This window comes from Artemia sp. Qi Xiang Cuo, chromosome 17 (genome assembly GCF_049724085.1).
Source record: "Artemia sp. Qi Xiang Cuo chromosome 17, ASM4972408v1, whole genome shotgun sequence".
NCBI classification, from domain to species: domain Eukaryota; kingdom Metazoa; phylum Arthropoda; class Branchiopoda; order Anostraca; family Artemiidae; genus Artemia; species Artemia sp. Qi Xiang Cuo.
This window is the reverse complement of record NC_142810.1, coordinates 40,151,032-40,176,031: the sequence shown is the minus strand read 5'-3', so window position 1 is coordinate 40,176,031 and position 25,000 is coordinate 40,151,032. Positions and strand designations below refer to the sequence as shown.

Sequence of the window (25,000 nt, the reverse complement as noted above, 5' to 3'; positions counted from 1 at the left end):
AGACACCACACACCTACGAAAGACTAAGAAATCCGGTTATGAAAAGTCGGAAATAGCAAATTACACATCCCAAACTATTGGTTTCAGACAACATTCACCTACGAAATACTAGAAAACCTTAGCTCAGAAAAGCCTGAAATAGCAAACTACACATCCCAAATCATAATGTTCTGACAACACATACCTATGAAAGGCTAAGAAACCTAGCTCAGAAAAGTCGAAAATAGCAAACTACACATCCCAAATCATAGGTTTCAGACACTACACACCTATGAAAGACTAAGAAATCCAACTCAGAAAAGCCCGAAATAGTAATTTACATATCCCAAATCATAAGTTACAGACAGCATTCACCTACGAAATACTAAGAAACCTTAGCTCAGAAAAGTCTGAAATAGCCAACTACTCATCCCAAACTCGAAGTTTCAGACAACAAACACCTATGAGTGACTAAGAATCCTAGCTCTGAAAAGACCAAAAAGCAAACTACACCTCCAGTTACAGACATCATTCACCTACGAAATACTAAGAAACCTTAGCTCAGAAAAGTCTGAAATAGCCAACTACTTATCCCAAACTCGAAGTTTCAGACAACAAACACCTATGAGTGACTAAGAATCCTAGCTCTGAAAAGTCCAAAAAGCAAACTACACCTCCCAAATCATAATTTTCTGAAAGGACACACATATGATAGGCTAAGAAATCTAGCTCAGAAAAGTCAAAAATAGCAAATTAACCATCCCAAATCATAAGTTTCACTCAACACACATCAACGAAAGGCTAAGAAACCTAGCTCATAAAAGCCTGAAATAGCAAACTACTCATCCCAAACTATTGGTTTCAGACAACATTCACCTAGGAAATACTAGGAAACCTTAGCTCAGAAAAGCCTGAAGTAGCAAACTACACATCCCAAATCATAGGTTTCAGAAAACACACATCAACGAAAGACGAGTGCTCGGGGAGAGCCTTTGCGGGTCTGTGGGTCCCTGGAGGGTCGGTGGTCCTTTGGGAGCGGGGGGGGCCCTTGGGGGCCGGGGGGTGGGGCTTTGGGGGCCGGGGTTGGCTTTTGGGGGTCTGGGTGGGCCTTTGGGGCGCCGGGAGGGCCTTTGGGTGCCTGGGGGACATTTGGGGACCGGTGGAGGGCCTTTGGGACCCCGTTGGTCCTTTGGGAGCTCGATGTGCCTTTGGGGGGCCCGGGGATGGCATTTGGGGGTCTGGGTGGGCCTTTGGGGCGCCGGTGGCCCTTTGGGAGCTTGGGGGGCCTTTGAGTGTCCGGGGGGACAGTTGGGAGCCTGGGGGACATTTGGGGCCTGGGGATGGCCTTTGGGGGTCTGGGTGGGCCTTTGGGGGACCGGTGGAGGGTCTTTGGGAGTTTGGGGGCTTTGAGGACCGGGGGCTTCCTTCGGGGTGGGGGTATGGGGATTGGAACCCTTTGGATCGGGGTAGGGCGATCGGGGCTCTTTGGGGTTGTGGTAGGGGACCTCACAACACAGTTCAATGGAACTTGTGTATTATAACGACCACACTCAAAAATCATCTTTTAAATCAATTTTTAAATCAACGTCTCTAACGGTTTCGCCAAAATAATTCCATAAGCTGTCTAAAACCGTTTCGCCCAAATAATCCCTAAAAGTAATTTCATCGTGTTCCTTTTGTTTGGCATCTCAGTACTTTCACATTTCAAATTTCTAGGAAACCCTTTCCTACGTTAATCTCTTCATCTCATAAATTTTCCTAGCTAAACTATTATGGTTTCGTTAGAATATCAATTTATCTCTCCGACTTAAAGCTCCGTGAAGCCGTATTTAAAAATAGAATCTCTATCTCTTTAGACTCCCGCAAAATTCCAAGATAACAAGTGATGTCATTTATGATTCCTGACACTAAAGATCAATGAAGCCCTATTAAAAAATAGAATATTAATTTTTCTCTCTGTTCTAAAGAACGTTTATCCCTCAGACCTAAGATTAAAGAAGCCTTAATGTTTCTTAATTCCTTCTTCGTGAATCAACAATTTCCCCGCCGATTATGTAAATCAAGTTCACTGGTTAGGCCTAAAGATTAAAGAAACCTTAATGTTTCTTAATTCTCCCCTTCGTGAATCAATAATTTCCCCTAGCGATTATGTAAATCAATTTCTCAGGTTAAGCTAACCAAACAACAATGAAGCCATGTTTGTTTCTTAATTCCCCCCTTCGTGAATCAATAATTTCCCCTAGCGATTATGTAAATCCACAGAAATTCACTTCCCCCTCGAGTCCTAGATCAATAACATTGTTCCCGTTAGAATTCAATGCGCATGTGCAACCTTCGTCCCCGAGTTATTACACATAGAAACAACAAATAAATCGATCTTGGAAAAAGAGGTCATTGAGCGATTACGTAATCTTTCTCCCTAGGGACTCTATGACCATATTGTTTCATAATTCCCCATGCTCGTGAATCAATAATTCCCCCATCGATTATGTAAATCACCCCTCATGTCATTCGCACTTGGCCAAAAAACAACAACAACAGATCGATTGACCTTGACACACCCACATTAGACTCGATCGATAATCCTTGAATAAATTATGTCCCGTCAGCATTAAACTAAATTGTAGATGGCAGCACGGTGTTCGTTCTGTGCTGGTACCCCCTCCTCTACTGTCCTCCTAATTTAAAAGAACATATTATCTACATTAGCCTAATATGTTATCCAGGAGTGCTACTAAATTTAAATTTTGGTGCTTTTTCCGTTTAAAAAAAAAATTGTTTCTGTGATTCATTTGAATATGAAATTAAATAAAAGTGAAAGATATTCTTGACAGCGATTATAACGGTTTAATAACCCAAAATTTACAGTGAGCAAATTGACGGTAATCTTATAAAAGATTATAATGATGCAAAAAAATAATAATAAATAAAAAAATTATAATAATAAATAAATAAATTTTTTTTTAAACTTTTTTAAAAAGTGAAAAGAAGTTACTAAATTATTACCATAGAAAAGAGGCTTATGATATTTTTTAGTATCTGTGGGGTTCTAAAAACTATTGTTTACTAAAAGCACAAAACAGACCTAAAATTGCATTCTCTAGATTTTTTGCCCGTCCCCCACTACATTTCGAAAATAAATTTTTATTTATTTTCATTAAAAAATAATTTTTAAATATTTATTCCCCCCTCCCCCTGATTTTGGAAACTACCTGTTTTTGCAATTTCGTAAGACAAGGTTTGGGATGTAGGCGAATTGGAAAAAGTTAAAATCTAGGCATAAAGTTTGTTATCTTGAGCGTGTCTAACTACGCCTCACAAGTACTAATACTAAAGATTATAAGATAGGCTAAGATCGATTAAAGATAGACTAAAATGTTATAAGATAGGCAAATGTTTAGGACTAAATAATACAAAAAGAAAATGGTTTATAGAACAACTTTGCCAAAGTTATCACAAAAAGATACTCTGCTCATTACAACGACTTTTATGAGAGTTATTGAAGTATAAAGTTTTACTATTTATTTCATGTGCTTTTCCAAAAAAAAATGTAAGATTCTAAAACTGAATTTGTACTCCTGAAAGTGTATGTGGTTGAGTGTCCTCTATCCCGATGCCTACTTTTTGGAGCCAGTTTCTGGCAACAGTGACATCAGACACTCGTTTCAATACCAAGAACTTAGTTGCAGAAACGATTTTTTCATATGTATAAAGAAGAAAAGGTCGTTTTATGTGTATAATGAAGAAAAGGCAAAGCGCCATTGATAGATAGATAGATAGATAGATCGTGTATTTCAAAAGCCCAAGAGCCATATACACACAAAAATTTATGAAAAATAAAGAAATCACAATAGGACAAATTACGAAACACACAATAACATGATACATAGCGAAAAATACCTTATGTTAAATTATCGAGAAAATAAGTTTAATTCCATATAATTAATAATAATTAGTTGTAAAAACTTTTCCTTCTTTCTAATCCCTTCTCTATGTACGCACCAATAAGAAATATTGTGGTTGGATTACTACTTTGTAAAATTTTAGGAAGCAGTAAAATAATCCCACGTAAGTAATTTTCCCTTAAATCAGAGAGCACCAGGCACTTTCGGAAAAAATGGTTCAAATCTTCATCCTCCTCCCTACAAAGAGGACACACATACCGACCATCAGGATGTACTATCCCCCTGTCGAACACCATTTGCCATTTGACTGTCGTTCCATAAGTAAGGCATTCCCACTCTTTCTAGTAATGACCTAATTTGGAATGGCCACGACATTTTCGAACCATAACTCAACATCTGATAAAAAGCAGCTCTTACTAGTCAGTAGTAACCAAGGTACTATTTCTGCCACTTTATGTTCCTTCCGGTTTTTCTGGTAGGTAATTCTAGTCTATAGGAGCATTACACTCTTTCTTTGCCAGGGGATTTACGCAATTAATTAAACCTGTATTATAAAACCAGCGTGTCTTGTTTCGAGTTTTAACGGACAAGTTTTTTGATAACTTGATAGGGGATTTGAATAAAAGGAACTCAATTTACTTCTTAGTGTTAAATGACAGATTTCCAAATACGATCATTTTGAAAAGCAGACAAAAAAATTGGTTTGTTCCCTCATTTCTGTAGGGCAGGAGATAACTTAATTTACTCAGACAATGAACGATATTAATTAGTGATTGATTGTATCAATGGAGAAAAAAAAGGATTAAACTGATTAACAGTTAAGGTAACCCCAAAGGAGCTGTTAACTGAGGTAATTTGTTATAAATTTGAAAAATACCTAACGACGAATCGGAAATGGTTGATTAACATTTGCAAAAAAAGGGGTAACGAGATTTGCGATTTGGAGGAGATGGGATGATAGTGTACAGTATAATACACAAGTGATGTTTTGGAGCGTATTATCAATTTAACGAGAAATGACTGAAAAGTGTTTTGAGGGAGATGGTTTGCATGGAGGGTTGAGTTGCTTGAAAGTTCAGTTAAAGGGGAGTACAGTTACACGGAGGTTTAGTCAAATGGGGCTGAGTTGCTTGGGAGTTCAGTAGCACGTGGGTTCTGTTGCTTGGGGTTCAGTTGTACTGGGTTTGGGTTATCCCGGGGTTCACTTACATGGAGCGATTCAGTTGAACGAGGGGCGGGGGGGATGTGCGAGTTGGAGGAGATGGGATGATAGTGTACTGTATAATACACAAGTGATGTTTTGGAGCGTATTGTCAATTTAACGAGAAATGACTGAAAAGTGTTTTGAGGGAGATGGGTTGCATGGAGGGTTGAGTTGCATGAGAGTTCAGTTAAAGGGGGGGGGGGTACAGTTACACGGAGGTTTAGTTAAAAGGGGTCAAGTTGCATGGGGGTTCAGTAGCACGAGGGTTCAGTTGCATGGGGTTGTTCAGAAGCTTGGGATTCAGTTACATGGGGGGGGAGAGGGTTGTTACCTGTTTCTTTTATTCTAACTTTACTTGTAGGAATAGGACTTCATTCCATTGGCTAAATCCGTTTATTTATGTATAATGGTGAACAAAAAGACTATTAATTCTCCGTGTTCTCCTTCTTCTTGCATGAGGGGATTCAGTAGCATGAGGGGTCAGGTGCATGGGGGTTCAGTTGTAAAGGGTTTTGGTTATACAGGGGTTCACGTTTCTGAAGGAACTCAGATGAACTAGGGGGGGGGGATTTGCGATTGGAAGGAGAGGGGGTGCTAGTGTACTGTATAATAAAGAAGTGATGTTTTGTAGCGTATTGTCAATTTAACGAGAATGCTTCACCATAAATAAGGCTATCGTGTTTTACCGAACTTTCTAGGGCAGGGGTAACTATTTAGTTTAAATAATTCTAGGAAGAATTGAGTTTTATGGATGGTATGGAAAAATGGTACTTGTTAAATATTTGGGTAAACATACGACTAAGAAATCTATGATTTGGGATGTGTGGGTTGCTATTTTTTTACTTTTCTCAGCTGAATTTCTTAGCCTTTCATAGGTGTGTATGATATTTTCTTGATAAAACATAGCAGTGACTACATCAGATGGTTTTGTAGTGCAGTTAGTTGTTACTAGTAGTAGTATTTTCGTGTTTTTTGCAAGCCATTCATACTATACCTTAACGAGGGGGGGATTTGCGATTTGGAGGAGATGGGATGATAGTATACTGTATAATACACAAGTGATATTTTGGAGCGTATTGTCAATTTAACGATAATGCTTCACTATAAATAAGGCTATCGTGTTTTACCGAACTTTCTAGGGCAGGGGTAACTATTTAGTTTAAATAATTCTAGGAGGAATTAAGTTTTATGGATGGTATGGAAAAATGGTAATTGTTAAATATTCGGGTAAACATATGACTAAGAAATCTATGATTTGGGATGTGTGCGTTGCTATTTTTTTACTTTTCTGAGCTGGATTTCTTAGCCTTTCATAGGTGTGTATGATATTTTCTTGATAAAACATAGCCGTGACTACATCAGATGGTTTTGTAGTGCAGTGAGTTGTTACTAGTAGTAGTATTTTCGTGTTTTTTGCAAGCCATTCATACTATACCTTAAATGCATTCAGATATTTTCTTGATCAATCATAGCCGTGACTACATCAGATGTTTTTGTAGTTCAGTGAGTTGTTACTAGTAGTAGTATTTTCGTGTTTTTTGAAAGCCATTCATACTATAACTTAAATTAATTCAGATATTTCATTGATAAAAAATAGCAGTGGCTACATCAGATTGTTTTGTAGTGCAGTGAGTTGTTACTAGTAGTAGTATTTTCGTGTTTTTTGCAAGCCATTCATACTATACCTTAAATGCATTAAGATATTTTCTTCATAAAACATAGCCGTGACTACATCAGATGGTTTTGTGTTGCAGTGAGTTGTTACTAGTAGTATTACTTTCGTGTTTTTTGCAAGCCATCCATACTTTTCAAGCCATTCATAATATACCTTAAATGCATTCAGATATTTTCTTGATAAAACATAACCATGACTACATCAGATGGGTTTGTAGTGCAGTGAGTTGTTACTAGTAGCAGTATTTTCGTGTTTTTTGTAAGCAATTCATACTATACCTTAAATGCATGCAGATATTTTCTTGATCAAACATAGCCGTGACTACACCAGATGGTTTTGTAGTGCAGTGAGTTGTTACTAGTAGTAGTATTTTCGTGTTTTTGACATAGTCGTGATCACATCAGATGGTTTTGTAGTGAAGTGAGTTGTTACTAGTAGTAGTATTTTCGTGTTTTTTTTTTTTGCAATCCATTCATACTATGCCTTAAATGCATTAAGATATTTTATTGATCAAAAATAGCCGTGACTACATCAGATAGTTTTGTAGTGCAGTGAGCTGTTACTAGTAGTAGTATTTTCATGTTTTTTTTGCAAGCCATTCATACTATACCTTAAATGCATTCAGATATTTTCTTGATCAAACATAGCCGTGACTACATCAGATGGGTTTTTTTTTTTGACTTTTCGGAGTTGGATTTCTTAGTCTTTCATAGGTATGTGTTGTCTGAAACCTATGATTTTGGATGGGTGGTTTGCTATTTTTGACTTTTCTGAGCTGGATTTCTTACCCTTTCATAGGTGGGTGTTGTCAGAAAATTATGATTTGGGATATGTAGTTTGCTAGTTGGACTTTTCAGAGCTAGATTTCTTAGTCTTTTGTTGGTGTGTGTTGTCTGAAATCTATGATTTGGGATGTGTGGGTTGCTATTTTTTTACTTTTCTGAGCTGTCAGATGCTTTTGTAGTGCAGTGAGTTGTTACTAGTAGTAGTATTTTCGTGTTTTTTGCAAGCCATTCATGCTATACCTTAAATACATTCAGATATTTTCTTGATAAAACATAGCCGTGACTACATCAGATTGTTTTGTAGTTCAGTGAGTCTTTACTAGTAGTAGTATTTTGGGTGTTTTAGCAAGCCATTCATGCTATACCTTAAATGCATTCAGATATTTTCTTGATCAAACATAGCCGTGACTACATCAGAGGGTTTTGTAGTGCAGTGAGTTGTTACTAGTAGTATTATTTTTGTGTTTTTTGACATAGTCGTGATCACATCAGATGGTTTTGCAGTGAAGTGAGTTGTTACTAGTAGTAGTATTTTCGTGTTTTTTTTTTGCAAGCCATTCATACTATGCCTTAAATGTATTCAGATATTTTATTGATAAAACCTTGCCGTGATTACCTCTTATTGTTTTTTAGTGCAGTGAGTTGTTACTATTAGTAGCATTTTCGGGTTTTTTACAAGCCTTTTATATTATACCTTAAATTCATTCATATATTTTCATGATAAAACATGGCCGTGACTGAATCTGATGGTTTTGTGGTGCAGTGAGTTGTTACTAGTAGTAGTATTTTCGTGTTTTTTGAAAGCCATTCATACTATACCTTAAATGCATTCAGATATTTTCTTTATAAAACATAGCCCTGTCTACATCAGATGGTTTTGTAGTTCAGTGAGTTGTTACTAGTAGTAGTATTTTCGTGTTTTTTGCAAGCCTTTCATACTATACCTTAAATGCATTCAGATATTTCTTGATAAAACATAGCCGTGACTACATCAGAAGGTTTTGTAGTGCAGTGAGTTGTTACTAGTAGCAGTATTTTCGTGTTTTTTGCAAGCCATTCATACTATACCTTAAATGCATTCAGATATTTTCTTCATAAAACATAGCCATGACTACATCAGATGGTTTTGTAGTGCAGTGAGTTGTTACTAGTAGTAGTAGTAGTATTTTCGGGTTTTTTGCAAGCCATTCATTCTATACCTTAAATTCATGCAGATATTTTCTTGATAAAACATAGCCGCGACTACATCAGATGGTTTTGTAGTGCAGTGAGTTGTTACTAGTAGAAGTATTTTAGTTTTTTTTGACATAATCGTGATCACATCAGATGGTTTTGTAGTGAAGTGAGTTGTTACTAGTAGTAGTATTTTCGTGTTTTTTTTTGCAAGCCATTCATAATATGACTTAAATGAATTCAGATATTTTCTTGATCAAACATAGACGTGACTACATCAGATAGTTTTTTAGTTCAGTGAGCTGTTACTAGTAGTAGTATTTTCATGTTTTTTTTTGCAAGCCATTCATACTATACCTTAAATGCATTCAGATATTTTCTTGATCAAACATAGCCGAGACCACATCAGATGGGTTTTTTTTTTTGACTTTTCGGAGTCGGATTTCTTAGTCTTTCATAGGTATGTGTTGTCTGAAACCTATGATTTGGGATGGGGGGTTTGCTATTTTTGACTTTTCTGAGCTGGATTTCCTACTCTTTCATAGGTGGGTGTTGTCAGAAAATTATGATTTGGGATGTGTAGTTTGCTAGTTGGACTTTTCAGAGCTAGATTTCTTAGTCTTTCGTTGGTGTGTGTTGTCTGAAATCTATGATTTGGGATGTGTGGGTTGCTATAGTATTTTCATGTTTTTTTTGCAAGCCATTCATACTATACCTTAAATGCATTCAGATATTTTCTTGATCAAACATAGCCGTTACCATATCAGATGGTTTTTTTTTTTTTGACTTTTCGGAGTTGGATTTATTAGTCTTTCATAAGTATTTGTTGTCTGAAACCGTTGATTTGGGATGGATGGTTTGCTGTTTTTTACTTTTCTGAGCTGGATTTCTTACCCTTTCATAGATGGGTGTTGTCAGAAAATTATGAATTGGGATGTGTAGTTTGCTAGTTGGACTTTTCAGAGCTAGATTTCTTAGTCTTTCGTTGGTGTGTGTTGTCTGAAATATATGATTTGGGATGTGTGGGGTTGCTATTTTTTTACTTTTCTGAGCTGTCAGATGGTTTTGTAGTGCAGTGAGTTGTTACTAGTAGTAGTATTTTCGTGTTTTTTGCAAGCCATTCATGCTATACCTTAAATGCATTCAGATATTTTCTTGATAAAACATAGCCGTGACTACATCAGATGGTTTTGTAGTGCAGTGAGTTGTTACTAGTAGTAGTATTTTGGGTGTTTTTTGCAAGCCATTCATGCTATACCTTAAATGCATTCAGATATTTTCTTGATCAAACATAGCCTCTTGATTAAACATAGCCGTGACTACATCAGATGGTTTTTTAGTGCAGTGAGTTGTTACTAGTAGTAGTATTTTCGTGTTTTTTGACATAATCGTGATCACATCAGATGGTTTTGTAGTGAAGTGAGTTGTTACTAGTAGTAGTATTTTCGTGTTTTTTTTTGCAAGCCATTCATAATATGCATTAAATGAATTAAGATATTTTCTTGATAAAACATAGCCGTGACTACATCAGATAGTTTTGTAGTGCAGTGAGCTGTTACTAGTAGTAGTATTTTCGTGTTTTTTTTTGCAAGCCATTCATACTATGCCTTAAATGCATTCATATATTTTCTTGATCAAACATATCCGTGACTACATCAGATAGTTTTGTAGTTAAGTGAGCTGTTACTAGTATTAGTATTTTCGTGTTTTTTTTTGCAAGCCATTCATACTATACCTTAAATGCATTCAGATATTTTCTTGATCAAACATAGCCGAGACCACATCAGATGGGTTTTTTTTTTGACTTTTCGGAGTCGGATTTCTTAGTCTTTCATAGGTATGTGTTGTCTGAAACCTATGATTTGGGATGGGTGGTTTGCTATTTTTGACTTTTCTGAGCTGGATTTCCTACTCTTTCATAGGTGGGTGTTGTCAGAAAATTATGATTTGGGATGTGTAGTTTGCTAGTTGGACTTTTCAGAGCTAGATTTCTTAGTCTTTCGTTGGTGTGTGTTGTCTGAAATCTATGATTTGGGATGTGTGGGTTGCTATAGTATTTTCATGTTTTTTTTTGCAAGCCATTCATACTATACCTTAAATGCATTCAGATATTTTCTTGATCAAACATAGCCGTGACCACATCAGATGGTTTTTTTTTTTTTTGACTTTTCGGAGTTGGATTTATTAGTCTTTCATAGGTATGTGTTGTCTGAAACCGATGATTTGGGATGGGTGGTTTGCTATTTTTGACTTTTCTGAGCTGGATTTCTTACCCTTTCATAGATGGGTGTTGTCAGAAAATTATGAATTGGGATGTGTAGTTTGCTAGTTGGACTTTTCAGAGCTAGATTTCTTAGTCTTTCGTTGGTGTGTGTTGTCTGAAATCTATGATTTGGGATGTGTGGGGTTGCTATTTTTTTACTTTTCTGAGCTGTCAGATGGTTTTGTAGTGCAGTGAGTTGTTACTAGTAGTAGTATTTTCGTGTTTTTTGCAAGACATTCATACTATACCTTAAATGCATTCAGATATTTTCTTGATAAAACATAGCCGTGACTACATCAGATGGTTTTGTAGTGCAGTGAGTTGTTACTAGTAGTAGTATTTTGGGTGTTTTAGCAAGCCATTAATGCTATACCTTAAATGCATTCAGATATTTTCTTGATCAAACATAGCCTCTTGATTAAACATAGCCGCGACTACACCAGATGGTTTTTTAGTGCAGTGAGTTGTTACTAGTAGTAGTATTTTCGTTTTTTTTGACATAGTCGTGATCACATCAGATGGTTTTTTAGTGAAGTGAGTTGTTACTAGTAGTAGTATTTTCGTGTTTTTTTTTTCAATCCATTCAGACTATGCCTTAAATGCATTCAGATATTTTCTTGATCAAACATAGCCGTGACTACATCAGATAGTTTTGTAGTGCAGTGAGTTGTTACTAGTAGTAGTATTTTCATGTTTTTTTTTACAAGCCATTCATACTATACCTTAAATGCATTCAGATATTTTCTTGATCAAACATAGCCGTGACCACATCAGATGGTTTTTTTTTTTTGACTTTTCGGAGTTGGTTTTCTTAGTCTTTCATAGGTATGTGTTGTCTGAAACCTATGATTTGGGATGGGTGGTTTGCTATTTTTGACTTTTTTGAGCTGGATTTCCTACCCTTTCATAGGTGGGTGATGTCAGAAAATTATGATTTGGGATGTGTAGTTTGCTAGTTGGACTTTTCAGAGCTAGATTTCTTAGTCTTTCGTTGGTGTGTGTTGTCTGAAATCTATGATTTGGGATGTGTGGGTTGCTATAGTATTTTCATGTTTTTTTTTTGCAAGCCATTCATACTATACCTTAAATGCATTCAGATATTTTCTTGATCAAACATAGCCGTGACCACATCAGATGGTTTTTTTTTTACTTTTCGGAGTTGGATTTCTTAGTCTTTCATAGGTATGTGTTGTCTGAAACCTATGATTTGGGATGGGTGGTTTGCTATTTTTGACTTTTCTGAGCTGGATTTCCTACCCTTTCATAGGTGGGTGTTGTCAGAAAATTATGATTTGGGATATGTAGTTTGCTAGTTGGACTTTTCAGAGCTAGATTTCTTAGTCTTTCGTTGGTGTGTGTTGTCTGAAATCTATGATTTGGGATGTGTGGGGTTGCTATTTTTTTACTTTTCTGAGCTGTCAGATGGTTTTGTAGTGCAGTGAGTTGTTACTAGTAGTAGTATTTTCGTGTTTTTTGCAATCCATTCATTCTATACCTTAAATGCATTCATATATTTTCTTGATAAAACATAGCCGTGACTACATCAGATGGTTTTGTAGTGCAGTGAGTTGTTACTAGTAGTAGTATTTTGGGTGTTTTTTGCAAGCCATTAATGCTATACCTTAAATGCATTCAGATATTTTCTTGATCAAACATAGCCGTGACTACGTCAGAGGGTTTTGTAGTGCAGTGAGTTGTTACTAGTAATAGTATTTTTGTGTTTTTTGACATAGTCGTGATCACATCAGATGGTTTTGTAGTGAAGTGAGTTGTGACTAGTAGTAGTATTTTCGTGTTTTTTTTGCAAGACATTTATACTATGCCTTAAATGCATCGATATATTTTCTTGAAAAAATGTGTCATTGATTACCTCTTTTTTTTTTGTTGTGATGTTTTTTTTAACTAGTAGTAGCATTTTATTGTTTTTTACAAACCTATCATTATATAATTAAAATGAACTAATAATTATTAATTATCAAACGTGTCCGACTAAGCATCATATGGTTTTGTATTGCAGTGAGTTGTTAATAGTAGTAGTATTTTCGTGTTTTTTGCAAGCCAGTCATACTATGCTTTAAATGCATTCAGATATTTTCTTGATTCCAGTAGTGTTTTGTCGTGGTTTAGCTTGTCACAGTTAAATTCTCTACCATGGGTTCTCTAACCTAACCTAACCACCAAGGTCAGGTCACCTAACATTTCTAGATGCCCCCCCCCCCAACCTCCCAACCCCGGGGCCACGGGGTTGAAAGCCTGATATGGGTAGGTCCCCCACCACCAAGGTCAGGTTAGGTTAGATTAGGTTAGGTTACCTAACATTTATAGGTTAACTTACATCAGGTTAAGTGGCGCGCCACTTAACCTGATCGGGGGGGGGGCATCTAGAAATGTTATAAACACATACCTATGAAAGACTAAGAAATCCAACTCCGAAAAGTCAAAAAAAAAAAAACCATCTGATGTGGTCACGGCTATGTTTGATCAAGAAAATATCTGAATGCATTTAAGGTATAGTATGAATGGCTTGCAAAAAAAACATGAAAATACTATAGCAACCCACACATCCCAAATCATAGATTTGAGACAACACACACCAACGAAAGACTAAGAAATCTATCTCTGAAAAGTCCAACTAGCAAACTACACATCCCAAATCATAATTTTCTGACAACACACACCTATTATAGGGTATGAAAGCTAGCTCAGAAAAGTCAAAAATAGCAAACCACTCATCCCAAATCATAGGTTTCAGACAACACATACCTATGAAAGACTAATAAATCCAACTCCGAAAAGTAAAAAAAAAAACCATCTGATGTAGTCACGGCTATGTTTTATCAAGAAAATATCTGAATGCATTTAAGGTATAGTATGAATGGCTTGCAAAAAAAACATGAAAATACTACTACTAGTAACAACTCACTGCACTGCAAAACCATCTGATGTAGTCACGGCTATGTTTGATAAATAAAATATATTAATACGTTTAAGGCATATTTTGACTGGATTGCAAAAAAAAAAAAACACGAAAATACAAATAATAGTAACAACACAAATCATTAAAAAACCAACTTATGTTATCACGACTATGTCAAAAAACACGAAAATAATTCTACTAGTAACAAATCACTGCACTACAAAACCATCTGATGTAGTCGCGGCTATGTTTAATCAAGAGGCTATTTTTGATCAAGAAAATATCTGAATGCATTTAAGGTATAGCATGAATGGCTTGCAAAAAAAACCCAAAATACTACAACTATTAAAAACTCACTGCACTACAAACCCTTATGAAGTAGACTCTGCTATGTTTTATCAAGAAAATATCTGAATGCATTTAAGGTATAGTATGAATGGCTTTCAAAAAACACGAAAATACTACTACTAGTAACAACTCACTGCACTACAAAACCATCTGACAGCTCAGAAAAGTAAAAAAATAGCAACCCCACACATCCCAAATCATAGATTTCAGACAACACACACCAACGAAAGACTAAGAAATCTAGCTCTGAAAAGTCCAACTAGCAAACTACACATCCCAAATCATAATTTTCTGACAACGCCCACCTATGAAAGGGTAGGAAATCCAGCTCAGAAAAGTCAAAAATAGCAAACCCCCCATCCCAAATCATAGGTTTCAGACAACACATACCTATGAAAGACTAAGAAATCCAACTCCGAAAAGTCAAAAAAAAAAACCCATCTGATGTGGTCACGGCTATGTTTGATCAAGAAAATATCTGAATGCATTTAAGGTATAGTATGAATGGCTTGCAAAAAAAAAACATGAAAATACTATAGCAACCCACACATCCCAAATCATAGATTTCAGACAACACACACCAACGAAAGACTAAGAAATCTAGCTCTGAAAAGTCCAACTAGCAAACTACATATCCCAAATCATAATTTTCTGACAACACCCACCTATGAAAGGGTAAGAAATCCAGCTCAGAAAAGTCAAAAATAGCAAACCACCCATCCCAAATCATAGGTTTCAGACAACACATACCTATGAAAGACTAAGAAATCCAACTCCGAAAAGTCAAAAAAAAAACCCATCTGATGTAGTCACGGCTATGTTTGATCAAGAAAATATCTGAATGAATTTAAGGCATAGTATGAATGGCTTGCAAAAAAAAACACGAAAATACTACTACTATTAACAACTCACTGCAATAAAAAACCATCTGATTTAGTCACGTCTATTTTTGATAAAGGACAATATCTTAATGCATTTAAGGAATATTCTGAATTGCTTTCAAAAAAAAAACACGAAAATACTACTACTAGTAATAACAAACTGAACTACAAAACCATCTGATGTTATCACCACTATGTCAAAAAACACGAAAATACTACTACTAGTAACAACTCACTGCACTACAAAACCATCTGGTGTAGTCGCGGCTATGTTTGATCAAGAAAATATCTGCATGCATTTAAGGTATAGCATGAATGGCTTGCAAAAAACACGAAAATACTACTACTACTACTAGTAACAACTCACTGCACTACAAAACCATCTGATGTAGTCATGGCTATGTTTTATGAAGAAAATATCTGAATGCATTTAAGGTATAGTATGAATGGCTTGCACGAAAATACTACTACTAGTAACAACTCACTGCACTAAAAAACCTTCTGATGTAGTCACGGCTATGTTTTATGAAGAAATATCTGAATGCATTTAAGGTATAGTATTAATGGCTTGCAAAAAACACGAAAATACTACTACTAGTAACAACTCACTGCACTACAAAACCATCTGATGTAGCCACGGCTATGTTTTATAAAGAAAATATCTGAATGCATTTAAGGTATAGTATGAATGGCTTGCAAAAAACACGAAAAAACTACTAATAGTAAAAACTCACTGCAATACAAAAACATCTGATGTAGTCACGGCTATGCTTGATCAAGAAAATATCTGAATGCATTTAAGGTATAGTATGAATGGCTTGCAAAAAACACTAAAATACTACTACTAGTAACAACTCACTGCACTACAAAACCATCTGATGTAGTCACGGCTATGTTTGATCAAGAAAATATCTGAATGCATTTAAGGCATAGTATGAATGGCTTGCAAAAAAAACACGAAAATACTACTACTAGTAGCAACTCACTTCACTACAAAACCATCTGATGTGATCACGACTATGTCAAAAAACACAAAAATAATATTACTAGTAACAACTCACTGCACTACAAAACCATCTGATGTAGTCACGGCTATGTTTGATCAAGAAAATATCTGAATGCATTGAAGGTATAGCATGAATGGCTTGCAAAAAACACCGAAAATACTACTACTAGTAACAACTCACTGCACTACAAAACCATCTGATGTAGTCACGGCTATGTTTTATCAAGAAAATATCTGAATGTATTTAAGTTATAGCATGAATGGCTTGAAAAAAACACGAAAATACTACTACTAGTAACAACTCACTGCACTACAAAACCATCTGACAGCTCAGAAAAGTAAAAAAATAGCAACCCACACATCCCAAATCATAGATTTCAGACAACACACACCAACGAAAGACTAAGAAATCTAGCTCTGAAAAGTCCAACTAGCAAACTACACATCCCAAATCATAATTTTCTGACAACACCCACCTATGAAAGGGTAAGAAATCCAGCTCAGAAAAGTCAAAAATAGCAAACCACCCATCCCAAATCATAGGTTTCAGACAACACATACCTATGAAAGACTAAGAAATCCAACTCCGAAAAGTCAAAAAAAAAACCCATCTGATGTAGTCACGGCTATGTTTTATCAAGAAAATATCTGAATGCATTTAAGGTATAGTATGATTGGCTTGCAAAAAAAAAACATGAAAATACTAATACTAGTAACAGCTCACTGCACTAAAAAACTATCTGATTTAGTCACGGCTATGTTTGATAAAGAAAATATCTGAATGCATTTAAGGCATAGTATGAATGGCTTGCAAAAAAAAAACACGAAAATACTACTACTAGTAACAACTCACTGCACTACAAAACCTTCTGATGTAGTCACGGCTATGTTTTATAAAGAAATATCTGAATGCATTTAAGGTATAGTATGAATGGCTTGAAAAAAACACGAAAAAACTACTACTAGTAACAACTCACTGCACTACAAAACCATCTGATGTAGTCAGGGCTATTTTTTATAAAGAAAATATCTGAATGCATTTAAGGTATAGTATGAATGGCTTTCAAAAAACACGAAAATACTACTACTAGTAACAACTCACTGAACTACAAAACCATCTGATGTAGTCACGGCTATGCTTGATCAAGAAAATATCTGAATGCATTTAAGGTATAGTATGAATGGCTTGCAAAAAACACGAAAATACTACTACTAGTAACAACTCACTGCACTACAAAACCATCTGATGTAGTCACGGCTATGTTTTATAAAGAAAATATCATACACACATGTGAAAGGCTAAGAAATCCAGCTGAGAAAAGTAAAAAAATAGCAACCCACACATCCCAAATCATAGATTTCTTAGTCGTATGTTTACCCAAATATTTAACAAGTACAGTTTTTCTATACCATCCATAAAACTCAATTCCTCCTAGAATTATTTAAACTAAATAGTTACCCCTGCCCTAGAAAGTTCGGTAAAACACGATAGCCTTATTTATAGTGAAGCATTCTCGTTAAATTGACAATACGCTCCAAAATATCACTTGTGTATTATACAGTACACTATCATCCCATCTCCTCCAAATCGCAAATCCCCCCCTCGTTAAGGTATAGTATGAATGGCTTGCAAAAAACACAAAAATAATACTACTAGTAACAACTCACTGCACTACAAAACCATCTGATGTAGTCACTGCTATGTTTTATCAAGAAAATATCATACATACCTGCGAAAGGCTAAGAAAACCAGCCCAGAAAAGTAAAAAAAATAGCAACCCACGCATCCCAAATCATAGATTTTTTAGTCGTATGTTTACCCAAATATTTAACAAGTACCATTTTTCCACACCAGCCACAAAACTCAAATCTTCCTAGAAATATTTGAACTAAATAGTTACTCCTGCCCTAGAAAGTTCGGTAAAACATGATAGCCTTATTTATAGTGAAACATTCTCGTTAAATTGACAATACGCTCCAAAATATCACTTCTGTATTATACAGTACACTATCATCCCATCTCCTCCAACTTGCAACTCCCCCCCCCCTCGTTCAACGGAAGAGCACCCAGTCATTGAACCCCAGTATAACCGAAACCCTGTACAACTGAACTCCCAAGCAACTGAATCCTCGTGCTACTGAATCCCTCATGCAAGAAGAAGAAGAATACGGAGAATTAATAGTCTTTTTGTTCACCATTATAGATGAATAAACGGATTTAGCCAATGGAATGAAGTCCTATTCCTACAAGTTAAGTTAGAATAAAAGAAACAGGTAACAACCCCCTCCCCCCCCCCCATGTAACTGAATCCCAAGCTTCTGAACCCCCCCATGCAACTGAACCCTCGTGCTACTGATTCCCCATGCAACTTGACCCCTTTTAACTAAACCTCCGTGTAACTGTACCCCCCCCCTCCCCTTTAACTGAACTCTCATGCAACTCAACCCTCCATGCAACCCATCTCCCTCAAAACACTTTTCAGTCATTTCTCGTTAAATTGACAATACGCTCCAAAACATCACTTGTGTATTATACAGTACACTATCATCCCATCTACTCTAAATCGCAAATCCCCCCCTCCCCGCGGTCAACTGACTCGCTCCATGTAAGTGAACCCCTGTATAACCAAAACCCTGTACAACTGAACTCCATGCAACTGAACCCTCGTGCTACTGAACCCCCATGCAACTCGACCCCATTTAACTAAACCTCCGTGTAACTGTACTCCCCTTTAACTGAACTCTCATGCAACTCAACCCTCCATGCAACCCATCTCCCTCAAAACACTTTTCAGTCATTTCTCGTTAAATTGACAATACGCTCCAAAACATCACTTGTGTATTATACTGTACACTATCATCCCATCTCCTCCAAATCGCAAATCTCGTTACCCCTTTTTTTGCAAATGTTAATCAAACATTTCCGATTCGTCGTTAGGTATTTTTCAAATTTATAACAAATTACCTCAGTTAACAGCTCCTTTGGGGTTACCTTAACTGTTAATCAGTTTAATCCTTTTTTTTCTCCACTGATACAATCAATCACTAATTAATATCGTTCATTGTCTAAGTAAATTAAGTTATCTCCTGCCCTACAGAAATGAGGGAACAAACCAATTTTTTTGTCTGCTTTTCAAAATGATCGTATTTGAAAATCTGTCATTTAACACTAAGAAGTAAATTGAGTTCCTTTTATTCAAATCACCTATCAAGTTATCAAAAAACTTGTCCGTTAAAACTTGAAACAAGACGCGCTGGTTCTATAACACAGGTTTAATTAATTGCGTAAATCCCCTGGCAAAGAAAGAGTGTAATGCTCCTATAGAATAGAATTACCTACCAGAAAAACCGGAAGGAACATAAAGTGGCAGAAATAGTACCTTGGTTACTACTCTAGTCTATCTTCATTACACCTAATGAGCTTCAACCAAAATCTAAGCATCAAAATAGACCTACGTAGTTTTAACGAAAACAGGCCCATATCACCTTTCAGAATCTGCGAATGAGTTGTCTGATGTAATCAAAACAGTATGTTATAATACTGGAGCTGGAGGGACTCCAAATTCTGTACCACGTCCCTGCCCCAGATCTCTGCTCCAAATTCTATTACTGGTAAAATTTTTGCATTAAATATTCTTTTATGCATTTTCAGGTTTCTCATTTCTATTTTCGCTATATTCCTGAGAATTGCAGACATGGCAACTTTGCCTCTATTAAAGCTCATCAACATGACTCTTTAAACTTCCATTTTCCGATAAAACAAATACTAGATATTTTATTCTTTTACTTACTTTCAGTTCCTTATTATTAAATTTAAATATATAATTATCTTCGCCACTTGTTTTCCTTTTTTTAAAAATAACAACTTCACTCTTTTCAACATTCAGCCTTAATTTTTTCATCTGCAAATATTCTTCTATAAGACTCAAAAGCGTCTGCAGATCTTGCGGTGTACTAGCCACCAAAGCAATATCATCTGCAAATAATAGTAGTGATAGTTTATGGGTCACTAGACTAACTTTCGGAGCCCATCTATTCTCTAGAAAATCAACAACTTCATTTATAAAAATGTTAAACAATTTAGGAGGAAGAGTGCCGCCTTGTTTTACTCCCAGCTTAATATCGAAAAGCACAAAAAAGATGTTATTAACTATCCTGATTCCATTCACACAAATATGAATACTCACTATCAACCTCACAAAAAAATGAAGGGAGGCAAATTACAAACTGAGCTTTTTTTAATAGCTCTCTATCAACACTATCGAACGCCTTGTGGAGGTCCAGATTGTTCATCAGCATTTATGTTTTAATTCAGATTAATTTTATTTTATTAGAAAAGCACTAAACTTTATTTAGTAGCAAAATAATTTTGCTTCAATATTTCTGAGTTAGAAATGCTTGAATTTGTTATGAAACTAGTATTTCCTTTATGATGTACTAATATTCTGTTTACAACTTACTCATTATTTCCAACCATGGGAATTTTTTTCATGGAATCAAAGTTTTTAGTTAAATTTTTTTTTAATTTCCAGACAAAGGCCACATACTTATCCTCAAGTTCAACGACCAGCATATGATATACCACCAGGATCGTATCAACCACCATTTCCAGTCCCACCAGCGAATTTGCCACCTCCTTTATATCCGCCTGGTCCAGTTTTTCCTTCTCATCCTCCCATGGCTCAGCCAGTTTGACCATCAGGACCGCCACACTATCCAAGAGGACGCTATGAACAAAGGCCTTATTATCAACCTGATTTGTAAGCCAAATTAAAGGGTTCTTAAGTTTATAGATGTTTTAGGAATTCGTTTCTTCTTTTCTTTTTTCCATTTGTACATTACGTGGCATCTTTCTATTTTCTGCTGAGCAACCTTCGATTTTTTTTAGTAAACTAATGACAACCAACATTAATTTCCAATTCGACATATCATAGTATCTCACTCTTGGCAGAAAATTATTTCCGACAATCAATTATTTCTAAAAATAATTCATTTACTTGGAAGGTTTTCTCAGCTCCATGTATGACTTTTTCAGTTGCTTTCAATGAAAAATTGCTGTAAACTCAAAATGGCGAAATCTTTGTGTGAGTGGGACAAACTTTATGATTCACACTTTCAAAAAAAAAAAAACTTTATTAACTTGATTGACGCCGTGGGAGCCCCGCATAAGTCTACCACAGTTTGGCTGAGAACCCAGCGTGCTTGCACGTAAAACGCAACTTGACACGTATGAATGACGACAAAAGTCGTTAAAAACTGTAAGGGTTTTTGCTTACGCTTGGATGATCCTTTTGACAGTATAAGTAAAATCCAATCTATGCTCAAACTCATTTTTTTTCAGATCGGTGCTGTCTGAAACTTTGATTAAATTGTATTTTTTTTTGTGCAGTAACTAAATATTTTGTCCTTTTCAATTTCAACAATAAAGGTTCTTTAATCGACGTATTGTTTGAAATCAGGAAGGTAGTCTTTGAAGCTGTACATTGGCTCGGAAAGATGTTCTTGAATTGAAACTAATTGCCTATTTTTAAATGTAATTTTCATAGTTTGCAAAGTTCCAATAAATTTATCCGATATTTTGTAAGATTTAAAATTTATATTCTCAAGATGTTACTTTTAAAATCATTTTTTAAATTATCGCATTGATTTTTTCTTGGAAAATATTTAACCCATAGCCTTGCTCTAGGTCCAGCTCTAAATGGGTACCTGGAGAAATCTGGGGGGGGGGGAACAAGGGAAGCGTCGGGTGATTTGCCCCCCAACCACGCATTGCACTCCCGACCGAAGGCATCGAATCAGGAGATTGGTACCTGCGCAACGCAGACCATGGTCAGCATGCGAAGAAGTTTTAAGTTTTTTTCTATACAAATTTAATCCTCAATTACATAAACACTACAAACTTGTAAGGAATTGATGAAACACTTGGATAAGCAGGGTCAGGGCATAGTAGGACAACTGAAGACCTGCAACCCATCGATTCTATCCTTACCCACCCATTGGCCTTAGGTTTTGACTAGTTTACAAAGGGGTGGAATCCCTCTTCTTACAAAGAGTGTTTTTGCTTTTTTAAGATTAAAGGTATTATTTTCTAGATAAAAATCGGTTTCATTTAATTTTGGACAAAATGAAAAGTAAATTAGCATTTTTAAATCAACGCTGACCCAGAAGCCTTTCGATGTAGGCCCATTTGTTTTTAGTGGAGCTGAATGAGGGTAAAATTTTGATGAATCAGGAAAAATAAAGCTGCAATTTTAAAACATTGATGTAAGTCTTTTTTCTTAGTAACACGCTCTTCTTCAACTTAACCCTTTTGAGACCTATAGGATTTTCCCTTGGGTTTTAGTCCTTTGAGCAGCTTCGACTTGGTTCAATTGGTTTGATGTGCTTCGTATCTTGTATTTTTTTGTGTGAAATGAATTCATTTTTTCTTTTCATGTATGGATCAATACTTCTTGCACTTTAACTATTTTGTTTTAATTTCTACTTAGGGAGAAAATTATAAATTGCCTTAATAGGACCAGATGGGGATAAGATCTCGATGAAGAAAAAAACATAAGGATTCAGTTTGAAGCCCCTACAGACCCATAGCAGTTTTGCCTACACCCCCTCCCCCTCTGGACAGCTTTAGTTTTTCTTGTTCTTTGTGAAATGAATTCCATTTTGTCTTGTCATGGATGCATAAACACTTTTTACTCTAGCTATATATTTTCATTTTTGTTTAGGGAGAGACTTATAAATCTCGTTCCCCTAAACGGAGGACCCGTTCACCAGCCACAAGCAAATATCGAGAATACTCTCCAGAGCGATGCCCATCTCGTGATGATCGCTTACCAGACCGGAAATACCGGGATATTACCCCTGTTAAAAAGAAACGGGATAGGTCCTCAGAAAGAAGGAAGAAATCTGTTGAGAAGTATCGATCGGTTTCGTATGACAGAGATTTCAGAGAAAGATCGGAGAGTGTGGAAAAGAAGAAAAAAATTAAAGAGAAAGCTAAAAAAGAAAAGGTTATTTTCACTTTTTTGTTGTTTGCTAGTTTATCTCTTTCTCTCTCTCTCTCTCTCTCTCTCTCTCTCTCTCTCTCTCTCTCTCTCTCTCTCTCTCTCTCTCTCTCTCTCTCTCTCTCTCTCTCTCTCTCTCTCTCTCTCTCTCTCTCTTCCCCCCCCTCTCTATCTCTTTCTTGGTCTTTTTCTCTCTTTTTCTCTCTCCCATCTCCCTTTGTCTTTCTTTCCTAGCATCTAATTCAATCAGCTCTATAGTACTACAAGGTAAAAGCGCTTCAGGCACTAAAAAAAATGAAATAAAAATTGTTATTGACCCTGAAGTCTAGCATAGAAACTAGAAGTCTGGATAGAAACTAGAAAATAGAAACTAGACGTCTAGAATAGAAACTATAAGTAAAATCCCATCATGTGATGGGATTAGATCAGGATTAGGTCATTTTTCTGAACTAGAAGTCGGTCTTAGGGCCTCGGATGGTATTTTTGAACCCTCTAAATAAATAAAAAATTTTAAAGGAATAAGCAAAGGAATGAATTTTGGTCTTTTCCAATATTTTTACTTGTTTCTTTTTTAATGCTGATAATCCATCAGTTGCTTACTCAGAGCTACGAGAAGCATATAATTAACACAAAGAAATAAGAAAGAGAGGTAAAAACTGATAACATGAAGAATAGCTTGTAGAGGTGGGGAATAATGAGTAAAAAACACAATCCAAGAAAGGAATGATCAAAAGGTAATAAGAAGCAAAGCGAACTTAAGGTGTTCTGTTTAACATGTGATTAAATTGACAGGCAGAAGAGAAGAAAGAGTTGAAGGGAATATAATTTAATAAAGGAATTTTGACACTCTTGGAGTATTTATAACACATTGAAATTGGCCGAAAAGTGAGGCTCAACTATGGCCATGGGTTAAAACATTGGTGGTGTGTAAATATAGAAACGAATATGAACTTTGCTATAAAGTGAAAATGTGGTGAACGGAGAATAGTAGGGAGTAATAAATGTATACAAAGCAAACGATTGATAATATTTAATGTAAGCAAAAATTTTTTGTTTTTCAACGAAAAATTTTTTTTTTTTTTTTTTTTTTTTTTTTAAAATCACAAGTCCAGGGCTCTCTTGATCCATACCAAGACGGGTGCTTGAAAGGTAGTAGTACAACTGTTTATCTTATGCGTCTGCATTACCTTATTGTCGAGTGGCTTGACCAAGGAGCCACAATTGTAGATCTCCTCAAAGCCGACTTTAAAAAAGCCTTCGACTTGATACGCCATTTTACTGCAGTGAACAATCTGAAGGTTATGGGAGCTTGCAGACATATTCTCTTATTAATAATAGATTTCTTGCACGACCGACTACAGAGTGTATATGGTCTCCACCCGGGTGATACTGATTCGGAATGGTCTGAGCTTACGTGTGGTGCCCCACAAGGCACTAAACTCGCTGCCTTGTTGTTCTTGGCAGTGATCAACTTCGTCCTTGCCGATTTTGACGAACGGTTCAAATTCGTAGATGACCTTTCCACCCTGTTAAAATACCTCATTGAGAAGTCTCAAACCGTTCCCCAGTTCAGTGAATCATTTATCGACAACTTTAGAGACCAGTGTTCTGAAAACAGCCTACAAATCAACGAAACGAAAACCAAAATTCTTCGATTTATCCCTCTCAAAAGGGATTTTCAGTGCCCCCCTCCACCATACCAAAGCGTATCGTCGGCAGTTATTCTCGGCGTTACGTTCAGCGTTGACTGTTCGTTTAGCCTCCACGTCCAAGAGGTAGTGAAAAAGGCGAAAAAACTTTGTTTTGGTAGTGACTAAGAAAACACCGCAAACTCTAACTACAAACATCAAAAATTCAATTTTT

General features: G+C 36.0%; 1 protein-coding gene across 1 annotated transcript in view; it reads left to right on the top strand.

The window, feature by feature from the left end:
- Positions 1 to 25,000, top strand: part of LOC148942194 (uncharacterized) — a 66,348-nt gene that overhangs the window by 12,304 nt on the left and 29,044 nt on the right. Inside the window, exons 2-4 of the mRNA XM_089103248.1 lie at positions 20,669 to 20,825; positions 22,859 to 23,096; positions 24,476 to 24,645. Of these exons, the coding sequence (XP_088959374.1) occupies positions 20,669 to 20,825; positions 22,859 to 23,096; positions 24,476 to 24,645 (565 nt within the window). The remainder of the gene's footprint in view (positions 1 to 20,668; positions 20,826 to 22,858; positions 23,097 to 24,475; positions 24,646 to 25,000) is intronic.